Below are 15,306 nucleotides of genomic sequence, written 5' to 3'. Positions count from 1 at the left end.
CAGGGCCAGTTTAAGTTCCACCAGTGTAAAGGGACGATTATAGTCATAGAGACAATCAGCTTGAAAGGAAAGAGGTGACTGCTCTGCCTGAGTCTTGATGGATAAGAAGGTGGAGGAAGAAGTAGAAGTGCTAGTTACCCGACAAAAGCTTTAACCTAGAGTATCGGCAATGCTCAGGGTATCGGCTACTTCCTGGCCATCAGAGAGCAAGATCGAGAGGGGGGGACAGAATTATACTGCCCACTGACCTTTTGAATCTTGTCCCAAATGACTTTGGAACTGGTGGTAGAAGATATGCTAGTTGTGAACTTAAGATTCCTTCTGGCTTTGACTTCTTACCAACCGAGCACGTGTTGAGGTTTTAGGAATACATTAAGCAGCTGCCTTTATAATATAGTCAGTCACTGCTGCCATACAGTCGTCTATTGATGGCTTACAAACGACAGCAGGATCAAGTTCTGTGAGAGCAGTGAAAGAGGGCCAGTTTGCTTGATCCAGCTTCCACTGGGACACGTGGGTCGGGTGGCGTCAACTACAGCCGGTCTCTCTCAAAGTTACAGGAAAAATGATCACTCTCTCATGGATTATTGTAAACTATCCATTAAGAGTGGGAGAATAGTGAAGGGGAGCAAACTGAGAGATCAATAGCAGTAAAAGACTGACTTAGTGCATGAAAAGAAGTATAAGAACCAGTATTGAAAAGAGAAAGATTGCAATAAGAGAACTTATGTTCTATGTAATGACCTTGCCCATCAATATCAGCACTTCCCCAGAGGGAATGATGTCCATTAAAGTCCTCCAGAATTAAAAAGGGAAACAGCAACAGGTAGAGAAAACAAACAGTGATGGTATAACCCAAGGAAACACGGATGGCTATGGCCTCTAAGAGTGTGGTGAGTGGCAGACAAGGTAGGCACATGCTGATCAACCAACAGTGCCACCCCTCCATCCACTCGTCCATCATACAGCCTATCATTTCTGTACAAAGACAACTGCCAGAAGGTAACTGTATTGGCAGGTTTTAGAAATGTTTCCTGTAAAGAAAGACATACAGGATGGTAGGAAGCAATTGGTGTTTTGATATCATCCAGATCAGAAGGTAAACTTTCACAGTTCCATTGTTTCCAAGTGGCCATTTATATTCATGTGCATGCAAACTGGGTGGAGAGCCCTTCTGTTTTCAACCACATCTTTTTTCTTTATTCAAAGCAGGTCTATTGACCTCCATGGATCCTGTCCTAGGTTGACTGGGCAGGCCTCTGTCGTAGGAAGAGGATTCCAGCAACTGAAGACATGAATGAATGATTGTTTTCCATCTTGGGGCAGGAGAAGATGTACCCAAGGAAATGCTCATACCCAGAACCAAAGTGGATCTTAGGTTTGCTGGAATTAATGTTAGGGCAGAGATGGGTGTTGACAATGATTCAATGTTTTTAACCATGGAAGTCAAAAGACTTTTTATATGGTTTGAGAATGATTCTTTTGGATGCATAGAGAGATCCATCTGCACTCCCACTGTAGTAGTGGAACGAAATGCACCAGCATACACCCACGTTGAAGTGGTGAACTGTTGAGCCTCAGGGTAAGTAATGTATTGAATCATCTTCAAATGCTGCACCTCTTTTTTTTTCAACCAATTAGGGCAAGAACAAAAGTGGGATGGATGAGAGCTGTTGCAATTAACTCAATGGAGGTTCGTTTCACACTCAGAAGTATCATGGTCTTTACCACCTCAATGAGTGCACATCAAGGAACCATACATGATGTCTTCAAAATATCAAATCAACACTGGAAACATCTGAGAGAGTCTAGAATGTATGGCCGTAGTGATGTAAATGTTAAAATGAAGACATTAGTTGGTATCATAATTCCGCTGCAAAAATTCCTTGGGTGGCGAAATCAGAGAATCTCCGATTTGGGGACATTCTTCAAATCCCTATCACCAATAACTCTTCGTGTGAATTCAAAGTAGCATGGGGCATAACCTCAGTGGGATATCCCCAATTGCCTTTGAATGTAAGAGGAGTTCACTGTGTTTAGATGTCAGCAAAGTGAAGCTTTTTGAATGACTTTGGAAAGTGCCAACAAGACCCTCTTGTGCCTTCTGAATAAAAAAAAAAAAAGGGAGACATTTGCCCTAAAGATTTGTCTGAAAGAGACAGTAATACAAGAAAATGAGATACATGTGCTATAGATGTTGAAGATTGCTGCTGAGAATCTTCCAGACATGGTTGTTTACCTATGGACTGTTTTTTTCACTATTTTATTTAAATTTTTATTTGGAGGATCCATAATAAAGAAAAAAAATGTTTCTGTGCTCATTGACTCTACCCACCATGGAGCCCTATGAGGGGATGCATTACAGTGCCAAACTGCAGCAATGCCAAAGTTTTGTGTGCAATATACCCAAACACCAGCATCAGATTCAATGCCCACAACACCTGTTGAGAACATCCAACACTGGTACTTGGTTGACCATAGCCCAAGTGGATCAGCCAATTGACCCAAAGGGGGCCAAAGCAAAGATTCTCATTTACAGGAATTCAAGGCAAAAGTGGGATGTTAGAGTTGGACCCCCTCAACCTCCAGGATCCTCTCCTCCCCTTCATGGGTCACCATGCACCTCAAACACTCGGGTGGATGTTTAGATCCCAGAGGTAAACTGAAAGAACAGAATTTTCCCTGGGAGGTTCCCTCACCATGTACAGGAATCCACACTGAGGGGCTCTTAGCAATCAACAGTAAAGATTTTAAAGTTGTTTTGAAATGAATCTTTACTGTTTGAAGTTTTTACCTGAATGTCTTATTAGTGTTTAATGGAGTTCCTGGTGATTCTTGTTATGCACACCACAATATTGCTTCATGATATTTGCAACTTTAGTCTGCTGGATGGTGTATAAAATCAGACATCTACAACTTATAATCAATTATAGATAACTTGTATCCTTTCCTCCAGCTGGAATGTTCATAAACCTATACAAGAAAAAGCTATTAACAATAATAATAAACACCAAATTTTAAGTTTGTCACAGCAGGGTTAAGTAGGAATTCATAACCATCTTACAATGTTAAATTATAAATTTATCATATCTCATGTGAGAATACTAAAATACAACAGTTAATCTTCAATAAAGTTACTTCTAATCACTAGTATATTTAAAAAGACTTATTATTACAATTATTGTCATGGAAATAAAATACAAACTTCAATTAATCATAAAAAATAATATTTTACCTGTAGAAAAAATGCAAACACTTTTGTTGGTAACAAAATACAATAAAATGTCAAATTTTTACCTTAACACCAACACTGTTATTGTCCAGTTCACATAACTCATAAGGTAGGTACGTCACTTCCCTCTGAACTGCTGGGTCCCCTAGTTTCCTACCAATAAGTCTTTTGAAACCAAAAACAGTGTTTTCAAGTTTGTCACTTGCTTATTTTTAGCTGAAACACCTAGGTCCGCGATTTTTTTCACCAAGCGCCACATAGGATCTGATAAAATACATAATAATTACATATAAATATGCATACTTAGTTAAGCTTCAAAACACAATCATCTGGCCAAATCCTAGCTGTATATTAGGTTACTATAATTTAATACCTACAACTATAATGTGCAAGTTGCCACATAAATGAGACCTTCAAAGTACTACAAACTGATTTAATTCACCAGTAAAATGAACAGCAACCATACAATGTCTATATACATTTTTATCATTATCATATGTTTATATACATTTTTATCATTATCATATGTTTATATACATTTTACCATTATCATAGCTTATTTTTTCCAGCAGTATTTCTGTAACTGAGTGTATATAATGTAGAACTGATACAAAGTATTCCAACAACAAGTAAAATATGTACAGTTTTTAAAATTGACCAACTGTTAATGTTAACACTTTTTATGGAAATTACATGTCAGTCTTATATAATACAAAAAATGTCTAGTCTAATACAAGTTTTACCAAATTATTTAGTGAAATATATAACAGGAAACAACATGGATTATCAAGGATAAAAATTACCTTACTAATGTAGGTTTTTGTGGACAATACTGTTAATTATCTATACCATGGAAACAGTGCACTTAAAGTGTTCAAAAAACGTTTTATAAAGTGATGTACAGAAGTTAATAGTAATGGCCAGGGTAACTACTTCATAGGAATTTAGGACTGTGAATTAATTGGATGGATGAAAGCATAAAGAAATTAATGAAGTTCAGTCAGACTGGACTCTTCTGTGGTACGTATCAGAGGTCAGTTATCAAGCCTTTCACATAGTGAATTAAATATTTGATAATGGCATTTAATTACTACAAAGTACCTTTAATTAACAGAAACGTTTTGAAAGTACATGGTAAATGAACTTCAGTTTGGGTTATCATTCAGATCATGTTTCACACAAATGGGAACCCACTGAACTATGCAACAGATAAAGAAACAAATGGTGGACGAGTCACTCAAGCTTAGAATCAGTGTTCTGATGGTAATATCAAAATTACAGTATTTTAAGGTGTATTTATAGATATATTAAAGAAAGTCAACAGGCAATTATTTATGCAAACAAATCACCAGTCACACCTCACCCAGAATACTGTTTACAGTTTCAGTCTTGTTTAAGAAAGAATATTGCAATATTCTAAAGAACTCGCTGAAGACTTACTACAACTAGCGTGATTCAAGGACGTGTCCTATTACTGAGAATGACAAATATATTTCTGTGGATTTTATAAGATTACCTGGGACTGGTAAGAAAAGTTTCTCAGTTCTTATTCTTACTGTCAGATGAGAAGACAAAAGTTGCACACAAGTTTAAGATATGAAGACTAGCTTGACTACAATTAAGACAGTTTTATTTTTCTAACAGGTGGACTGGTTTATGAAGGAAGCTGCAGTGGGCAGTGTTGGAGGCTAGCACCTCATAGGCAGGTTGCAGTAGACATCCAAGTAATACAGACCTATATCTCCACTTTACCATTTAACATCACTTTTCTATTCCCTGCAGACTGAATTGTCCCGTCCATTTGACCACATTCAACTTAATATTTTACCTTTTCATACACAAAGGACTAATATTTATTTTAATGCAGGAAACTATTAAGTTTATTTTTGAATTAAATATTCTAAAACAACATACTGCCATTATCACACTGCTAGCTCAAGAGTGTGTGTTTTCTTATAGCAAAGCCACATCGGGCTATCTGCCGAGCCCACCGGAGGAAATCAAACCCGATTTTAACATTGTAAATCCAGAAACACACTGCTGTACTCGCTTGATCAAGAGTAAATTTATTTTTACCTGTACATCTCATCAAGTGTAAACATCACAAACGTTTCAGGTATATGAATTGAATATACCTGCTACGACGTGGTGCAAGCTTTTTACAAGGTCAAGTTTTTAATTTCAATAAAAATAAAACTTTTACTTATTTTCTGGCCTAAAACGCACCCTAAACCTTTATAAAGAAATTAGAAAAGACTATTTTCTTGAAAAAGTCTGTGTATTTTCTTTTAATCGTCAATAAGTCAGTGTTATAAAAGATTAAAAATAAAACAGTGAAACTAAAAGGGAGGACAATCTCTGCTATAATTTATTGAAATATAAGTTTACTTAAGTTTTGGAATTATTTGCAAACATTTTTAAAAGAATTATTTCCTGAAAAATAAATGGTTGATTTGAACCTAATTTACACAAGGGTTAGTAACAAATGGTCCTCATACTGTTTCTTGTTCCTTATACTAACCCTAACTGCGAATGAGATACTTAAATTTGTAAAAGCACTTACACCGGTAAATCATAAACCACGGTAGCCTTATTTGAATGTACTTACGGCGTGACTCGCTGACTGTATTCGTTAGCTATTGTTTCAATCCCTCCTGCTCGAGCAACTGCTATAAAACAGTTCTCATTTCCAAAATCAATTCCAATAACAGACATGTTAAAATTTGCTAACAAATCACACAATTACAGAACAAGCACCGTTAAGTGATCGTAACTTCCTTTTAATGGAACTAAGCTAAACGAGGAGAAAGTTCTGGAAAGTTCGATATCCGTACATGGCGTAAGTGTGTAGGTTAAAACGCCCCCTGTTCTTATAACCTGATTGTCTTTATGTGCCACTCACTTTCTACATTAGTCTATTTACAATGACAAATACAAAATAATATAAACTAATCATTACAAATTAAATTAGTTATCTAACGTTATGTAACTGCACATTCATAGCAATAATGTATGTATAATAATTATTTTGAAACGTATAACAGAAATTTAACAATCACACAAAAATTAACCTCAAATATATAAATTACACAGATTATGATAATTTTACTGCAGAAAACTTAAATGTGAAAGAATAAAATAAAAATATTTGTTTTTCGAGCTTTCGTCCCACATCTGAAAGGAGGCATGACTGGTAATAAGACTCGAACCTCAGGTCGAGCGCCCTAACCACTGTATCATGCCAGATTAAATATCAGGATTTGACCATTACTCTTACACCAATCTCAAGACCTTGGTATGTGTAACCGCAATTTCTTATTTTTACACGGTACTAGAGCATCAACCACAGAACATGACATTCAAAGTATTGCTCATAAGAGTAAGTTACTTCATGTAATGACATGTTATATTTGATATGGCAGTTTAGCACATAAATGAGGAAATAAAATATTTTTACTTTATGATGAAATGTTATCTTTAAAGTTACATTGTGGAAACACAATAGCTAATAAAATAGTAAGCTGAAAAACAGCTACATGTTTCGTTACAAGAAGGTAACCAATTCAATTGTATTTGTTTACTTGTTTTTGAATTTTGCTCTAAACTACACGAGAAGTATCCGCACTAGCTGTCTCTAGAAGGAAGACAGTAATCACAACTCACTGTCAACTTTTGAGCTACTCTTTAGCCAACAAATAGTGGGATTGACGGCTTCATGTTTGGTGTCACGGGGATTTGAACCCGCCAGCCTTAGATTGAGATTCAAGCGCCCTGACCACGTGACCAGACTGGGCCATTCAGTAACGTACCAATCAAACATCTCTTCATTTTTGATTAAATCTCGCAATTTTAGATGATTTACTTATTATGCAAATTAAAGGAGGAGCAAAGAAAAGATTTCTCAACACCCCTGGTTTATTAAATTTAAAAACCTACGAGGTTTAAATCGGATCGATTCTATAATGCATGTAATGCTCGTAAGATTTGCAAAGTGTTTAAAAGCAATGCTGTGTTAGAAATACGAGAATTAGTATTTAATAGTTACATTTTCCGTTAGCAGAAAGCGAATCATTTAATGAGATTTTTTATCAATATTAGTTATAGCGTATATTCAACTACATGATTAATTAGCTGTATTATTTGTCCGTTAGAAACAGCACCTTTAGTGAGTAAATATCTTTTGAAAGTAGGCCTACACAACCGTGTAGACGTGGTAACAACTAGAATTGTTTTAAATTTCGCGCAAAGCTACTCAAGGGCTATCTGCGCTAGCCGTCCCTAATTTAGCAGTGTCAGACTAGAGGGAAGGCAGCTAGTCATCACCACCCACCGCCAATTCTGAATGAGCGAGCATGTTTGGTGCTACCAAAATTCGAGGCCAGTACTTCCAACTTTCTACACCAAGATGTTTTTCTCCAAGTAAGACCAGTACTTCCAACTTTCTACACCAAGATGTTTTTCTCCAAGTGAGACCAGTACTTCCAACTTTCTACACCAAGATGTTTTTCTCCAAGTGAGACCAGTACTTCCAACTTTCTACACCAAGATGTTTTTCTCCAAGTGAGACCAGTACTTCCAACTTTCTACACCAAGATGTTTTTCTCCAAGTGAGACCAGTACTTCCAACTTTCTACACCAAGATGTTTTTCTCCAAGTGAGACCAGTACTTCCAACTTTCTACACCAAGATGTTTTTCTCCAAGTGAGACCAGTACTTCCAACTTTCTACACCAAGATGTTTTTCTCCAAGTAAGACCAGTACTTCCAACTTTCTACACCAAGATGTTTTTCTCCAAGTAAGACCAGTACTTCCAACTTTCTACACCAAGATGTTTCTCTCCAAGTAAGACCAGTACTTCCAACTTTCTACACCAAGATGTTTTCTCCAAGTGAGACCAGTACTTCAACTTTCTACACCAAGATGTTTTTTCTCCAAGTAAGACCAGTACTTCAACTTTCTACACCAAGATGTTTTTCTCCAAGTAAGACCAGTACTTCCAACTTTCTACACCAAGATGTTTTTTCTCCAAGTGAGACCAGTACTTCCAACTTTCTACACCAAGATGTTTTTTCTCCAAGTAAGACCAGTACTTCCAACTTTCTACACCAAGATGTTTTCTCCAAGTGAGACCAGTACTTCCAACTTTCTACACCAAGATGTTTTCTCAAGTAAGACCAGTACTTCCAACTTTCTACACCAAGATGTTTTCTCCAAGTGAGACCAGTACTTCCAACTTTCTACACCAAGATGTTTTTCTCCAAGTGAGACCAGTACTTCCAACTTTCTACACCAAGATGTTTTTCTCCAAGTGAGACCAGTACTTCCAACTTTCTACACCAAGATGTTTTTCTCCAAGTGAGACCAGTACTTCCAACTTTCTACACCAAGATATTTTTCTCCAAGTAAGACCAGTACTTCCAACTTTCTACACCAAGATGTTTTTCTCCAAGTGAGACCAGTACTTCCAACTTTCTACACCAAGATGTTTTTCTCCAAGTGAGACCAGTACTTCCAACTTTCTACACCAAGATGTTTCTCTCCAAGTGAGACCAGTACTTCCAACTTTCTACACCAAGATGTTTTTCTCCAAGTAAGACCAGTACTTCCAACTTTCTACACCAAGATGTTTTTCTCCACTTTCTTTTATTTAGTGAGAGGTCCAAAGCATGTTCAGTCAGAACTTTCAATTGTCTATGCCCAGTTGGCAATACCAGTACATTCATGATGAAGTGAAAGTTGACCTAGCCCAGCTTGGTAGATGAGCAGAGTTTTCCTCAGCTTTCATGGCATGTGCATTATGTTTAAAAATATAGGTTAGTATTTTCATTTAAGTTTTATCAAACCACATGCTTCTTGGAATATCATCATTATTTATGGTTTGTTTGTAATTAAGCACAAAGCTGTACAAAAAAAAAAATTAAAGAATCATTTTAATTATCACAACAAAACTTTCATTAAACAGATTCTAGATTGTGAGTGAGTAATCTGTGGATATGATTGGTTGAATCAACACGCTATTTGTATATATTTCATTCAACACATTAACAAGTCTGTGTGCATATTTTCTTGTACATGTTTTATTCTCCTTACAAAAACAATTAGACCTTGTGTGAAGTACAGGATATAATAACTTTCTAAAAAACACATACATGTATATTGTTACTAAACTAGGCTGTATAACCCCATAAGAAAGTTATTACTTCAAGCATTTACTACAAAAATAATTATCTGAACCACGTAATATAACCCAGTAAGTATGGACAGTGTCAGTATCAAATCTTCACATAGGAAGCAAATCTGTGAAACATTACAAAAAAAACAAACCAACATAAATCAGATCTATCAAAAAATATAAAATAAGACATCACATTTAGTTGTGTACCACTTCTCTAACACACCAACACCTTTAACTTTGGTCTATGTAACTTTTATTAGCATATGTATTTAAATCTCAAAAATAGAACTACAAAATTTACATACAAGAGTTGAGGCACTAGAAACTGTTCCATATCTTAGCAGTTGGAAGAACCACTCATAACATTCACAGATAAACTTGTAATGTTCACTGTGATTAATGCAAACGTATTGGTTTGATTATGTTGTTATAAGGTTCATCCTAACTGTTATATTGTTGGAACTATAGAGCCATGACATACAAAATTATCATTTTCAATTGCTAATATTCAAGTTGAAGCTCACATTTTACTTTGGTGCTACTGTATACTCAGACAATCTCCTAACCATTATTAGCCAGTACAAGTCTTGTACACAGTTCTGCTTAACAAAATAAATCTTTGTCTGGACTAAAAAAATATTTAAATTTATTGAATTCTTTAGCAGCATTAACATACTTTGAAATATACACTATCTTTAAAATAAATGACTCTACGAAACAGGTTAGCAAAATAAGTAGTGACAAAAAAGTGTGATTTAACTTTCATGTATAAACACAGACATCCATATCTACATGATACAAAAGCTTTCACACTTGTCATTATCAAAATATCTTTAAAAAACAACCTGGGAATGTAACACCATCACAATATGATCTTGTGAAAATAGAAATATTCTATCATAATATTTAAAGCTATTTTAGTTTTATAATAGAAATAATGTTATATAGAATTTACATAGTTATATTTTACTGTGAATACATCACCCTGTATACACTAAAATTGCTGGACATTAATTAAATACTTGGATACTCTTGAATGAGCTCACCTGAACAGAAAGTGAGTTAATGTTTGATAAAAACATCCTTCAATATGTGTTATTAAAGACACTGGACAACTGTTCCTGATATGTTGTTGGTCTACTGAGATCTGTTACTAATGGTATTCAAAAACTATCTATGGACTGCTGTTGATTTCTTTGTATTCCATAATAAAGTTGATATTCCTTAAAAACTGAAAGGCTGAAGTAATGTAATGCTTGAAACAGTTTAGTGTAGAAAACAGAAATAATCCATTAAAAGCAGAGTTATTCATAAATATACACTCAGTGACCACTTTATTAGGTACATCTGCTCCTTAATGCAATAACCAAAGAGCAAATCATGTAAAACTCAATATGTAAAACATACAGACATGGTCAAGAGGTTCAGTTGATGTTTGAGCAAACAGTAGAATGGGGAAGATGAGTGGTGGTTCCAGCATCTCAGAAACTACTGACCTCCTTTCCTGGAATTTTCACACAGTACAGTCTCTAGAGTTTACAGAGAATGGTGTGAAAAAAAAAAAATCGATTGAGCAGTACTTTTGTGGGCAAAAACACCTTGTTAATAAGAGGTCAGAGGAGAATGGCCAAACTTGTTCAGGCCAACAGGAAGGCCACAAATACTCAAACAACAACTCTTTACAACAATGGTGTACAGAAGGGCATCTCTGAATGCACAACGCATTGAACCTTGAAGTGGATGGGCTGTAACAACAGAAGACCACATTGGGTTCCACTCCTGTCAGCTACAATCAGGAGTATGAGACTACAGTGGACACAGAATCATCAAAACTGGATGATTAAAGATTGGCAAAATGTCATCAGGTTTGAAGAATTTTTTTTTTTTCTGTGACATGCAGATGGTATGGTCAGAATTTGGCATAAACAGCATGAATCCATGGATCAATCCTGCCTTGTGTCAATGGTACAGGCTGATGATGGTGTAATGGTGTGAGAAATGTTTACTTGGCATACATTAGGCCCCTTAATACCAATTTAGTATCAGCTGAATGTCAACATACCTGATCATTGTTGCTGACCATGTCCATCCCTTTATGGCCACAGTCTACCAATTTTCCAATGGCTACTTCCAACAGAATAATGCGCCATGTCACAAAGCATGCATCATCTCAGAGTAGTTACACAAGTATGACAGTGACCATCAGTGTACTCCAAATGTCTTACACAGTCCCAGATCTCAATCTAATAGAACACCTTTGGGATGAGATTGAATGGAATGTTCAGCAGCATGAATGTGTCGCTGACAAATGTGCAAGAACTGTACAATGCTATCGAGTCAGAGTGGACCGATATCCCTAAGAAATGTTTCCAGTACTTTGTTGAATCCATGCAGTAAAGAATTCAGGCTGTTCTGGAGGTAAAGATGGTCCCACCCAGTACTAGGTAGGCATACCTAATAAAGTGGTCACTGAGTGTATGTCATTATTTTAATTTGGAATAAACACTACAGGCTAAAGAATGTCAGAACTAATCAACCAGTTAAGTAAACAGCCACCCTAGTCAGAACTAATCAACCAGTTAAGTAAAAAGCCACCCTAGTCAGAACTAATCAACCAGTTAAGTAAACAGCCACCCTAGTCAGAACTAAGCAACCAGTTAAGTAAAAAAGCCACCCTAGTCAGAACTAATCAACCAGTTAAGTAAACAGTCACCCTAGAAGTTTATATAAATGTCTACAATTTTTTAATAATAGTAGTTTTGGTGTAAACTGTATGAACAGTAGTTAATCTTAGTGTCAACTGATAAAGTCTAACAATTGTTATTGTTCAATGATTACAGATTAATGTTATATAAGAAACTGAAATAAAAGTTACTTACGGATAATACTTCTGAAACAGGAGAAAACCTTATGTTAAGAACAATGAAGCTCATAATTTGATTTCTATAATACATTTCCAAATAACTTATAAACTGTCAAATGATTAAACAAAGCAAAACTTTTTAAAATGTGGTAAAAAAAGTAGCCTTTTCTAACTGTAACTACTTGAAATAGACATATTACACTGAAAAACAAGTAAAATACAAGCATAAGCAATCCATACTTTTGAATAACAAAATATTACTATATAAGATATGGTTACTTATAAAGAGAGCTATGTATAATCACAACTTCACGAGTATAATAGAGATTCACCAAAACAAACTTGTGTAACTGACTGTTTCTAAATGACGTTCCTACATCAGTCTCACAGTAGTTTATCATTGCTAAGAAATATTAAGGAGAGATACAATTATGTTGTTTATGGTTCTGTTCAAGGTTTAAAATTCACATTTTGCTACAAGTCATGAATAATTTCACTTTTGTTTTTACCAAGAAAATTATATTATTTGGAACAAAATCTCAAATGTCTGAAACTTGTGTCCTCAAGATTTCTTTTCTCACGTCCTAAAATCTATCCTTTGTTAAGGTTCCCAATTCTGTGTCCTGTAGGTACTGCAGTTCTTGTAAATCCTGGAACTTTTCATTGTCTTTTATATGAGCATAGTTGGCAGACAAACATATTAAATAGTGAACCTGAAAACAGAAGAACTGGTTTTGTCATCTGTGTTAGTTCTTTAAATATGGTATAATATCCAACTGACCAATATGTAACTATACATCTTATAAATTTCAATGTACTAAGTGTTTATGTTCACAAAACTTTGCAAACTTTTAGTAAACAAGTCGTCTGTATACAAAATTTCATGTTTTATAATAAACTATTTTTTACTAAAGATTCATCTGTCAATTTACAAAGCCAACTAATTCATTGTGTGGTGATTTTCATGCTGAAATGAGCGTATTTCTCATTTTAAAGTTCCATATTTCATGTTCTTGAACTCAAACCTTTCAAGTGGATACCACAAGTTTTGTCAGTAAAACTTCATATTTTTCTATCTCAGCATTTAGTACAGAGAATTCAGTAATGAAGAATCACATAAAACGTTGAGAAACATGAAGTAAACCTAACTTACTTCTTCCATTTCTTTATAGAATAGCTGACAAACAATAAGACACTATTCTTACAGCAAAATCTACTCATCAAATCTGTGTTCATTTAGTTGTAATGCTTTACAGTTGCACATTGACATTCTAAGAGTAAACCAAAACAAATCACACTACTAGCATCTCATTATCAAATTACAATTGCACAATAACATATACATGCTAGGGACATTGAGTATTGTAGTAACTTGTTTTGTTTTATTATCAAGCTAACAAGTTTCTAATTGTTTTCATTTAAGCTGCTTTTATAACAATAAATAAAACAAGAAATCCTATACTTATGTCTGGCCTTTTTGCTGTTGGAGGACAAAGCAACTTTAAAGCCTCTTTTTGTTAATGACATTTGTATTCCAAAAAGATTATTTTAAATATGCAGTTTACAACACAAAATATTATCATGAACAAAAACTACTATTATTTAAGTGACTTTTGAATTAAGTTACAAATAGTTTAAATAAGGTCTGTTAGCTGGTCGAGTCAGTAAGGTGACTGAAATCTGTCAGCACATTACGAGCTTAAATACCTAGCTCAAGAAGCATGGAAGTATCCCAAAACCTTGGTAGATATTGTGCAGCAGGCAAAGTACAATATTATACCTGTGGCTACCGCTTTCAAAGTGTTCCTGTCTGCTGATTATCATGATGTTTCAATCTTCCTTACCAAATCACAGGTTAAGTCATTAGTATCTCAGTTGAAAGTTAAATGTAAAAAAAACTGATAGCAGAATCACAAAAGGGTGACAGTTGTTTAATTAATGATGCTGAAAACATGGATTTATTGATATATACTGAAATTACTCCTAGTAAATAGACCTCAGTACAAGCTGGTATGGAGAATCGAGGTGTTGTATTTCACTTGATGAAAAATGATCTCAAATAGATACATTCACAACCATCCTTTTTGCAAGTTTGTTTGTTTTTTGAATTTCATACAAAGCTACTCGAGAGCTATCTGTGCTAGCCATCCCTAATTTAGCAGTGTAAGACTAGAGAGAAGGCAGCTAGTCATCACCACCCACCGCCAACTCTTGGGCTACTCTTTTACCAACAAATAGTGGGACTGACCGTCACATTATAACGCCCCCACGGCTGAAAGGGCGAGCATGTTTTGGCGCGATAGGGATGCGAACACCCGACCCTCAGTTACGAGTCGCACGCCTTAACACGCTTGGCAATGCCAGGTCACCTTTTTGCAAGTTTCTGAATTTAATATTCAACAAACTGTAGTGTAAATACACCCATTAGCTCTTAAGGAGCATGTTAAAAGTTGAGTAAAAAAATATAATTTGTAAGTAGCTTGAATAAAAACGAATGAAAATACAAACCCTTCTAATAGAGATAATCAAATACATTTAGGTTTACATTAAATGACTGCTTACACACAAAATAGTATACTAATAAAATCTATATGCTGGACTTCATAAAGTAAAACTTACCAAGCTGATAACTACCAGCACGCATGCTGCTGTTGCCAAGAGATACATAATGGTTGCTTGCTCCACCTACAGAGAGAAATAAGGTCAGTATCATAAACTGAAATATTGCTTGGACAGTGAAAACTACAAAGTAAAACTATGTATTATCTGCAGTTATAGAAATCTGATGTCAAACCTGTGAAAATGTCCACAAAGTATGAGTGACAACACTATAAACTAAGCTGAATAAATAAACAAAAGATAATTTTATTGTAATCTTTCAAAAACAAAATTTCACGTTCATTATTTTATATAATTAAAGTTCTGATTCTAATATGAATTCTAGAAATTTGTTATAATCAGATCACCTACTGGAATTAACTATTGATTTACAAACAGTTGAAACCAAACTAACATTACAAGAAGCTTACACTCATG

General features: G+C 35.0%; 2 protein-coding genes across 11 annotated transcripts in view; both read right to left on the bottom strand.

Moving 5' to 3' along the window:
* Positions 1-6,087, bottom strand: part of LOC143245437 (heat shock 70 kDa protein 4L-like) — a 57,666-nt gene extending 51,579 nt beyond the window's left edge. The window contains 4 exon segments of the mRNA XM_076491801.1: positions 3,298-3,422; positions 3,425-3,464; positions 3,466-3,496; positions 5,841-6,087. Coding sequence (XP_076347916.1) covers positions 3,298-3,422; positions 3,425-3,464; positions 3,466-3,496; positions 5,841-5,947 — 303 coding nt within the window. The 5' untranslated portion in view covers positions 5,948-6,087.
* Positions 6,088-9,293: 3,206 nt separating this feature from the next.
* Positions 9,294-15,306, bottom strand: part of LOC143245435 (neuronal membrane glycoprotein M6-a-like) — a 29,048-nt gene continuing 23,035 nt past the window's right edge. For all 10 annotated transcript variants that reach the window (XM_076491795.1, XM_076491796.1, XM_076491798.1 and 7 more), the window contains 2 exons: positions 14,890-14,955; positions 9,294-12,983 (listed from right to left, as the gene is read on the bottom strand). In XM_076491795.1, coding sequence (XP_076347910.1) covers positions 12,855-12,983; positions 14,890-14,955 — 195 coding nt within the window. In that variant the 3' untranslated portion in view covers positions 9,294-12,854. The remainder of the gene's footprint in view (positions 12,984-14,889; positions 14,956-15,306) is intronic.

Source organism: Tachypleus tridentatus, chromosome 2 (genome assembly GCF_004210375.1).
Source record: "Tachypleus tridentatus isolate NWPU-2018 chromosome 2, ASM421037v1, whole genome shotgun sequence".
Taxonomy (NCBI): Eukaryota; Metazoa; Arthropoda; class Merostomata; order Xiphosura; family Limulidae; genus Tachypleus; species Tachypleus tridentatus.
Note: the sequence above shows the minus strand (reverse complement) of the source record. Positions and strands in the feature narration are given on the sequence as shown.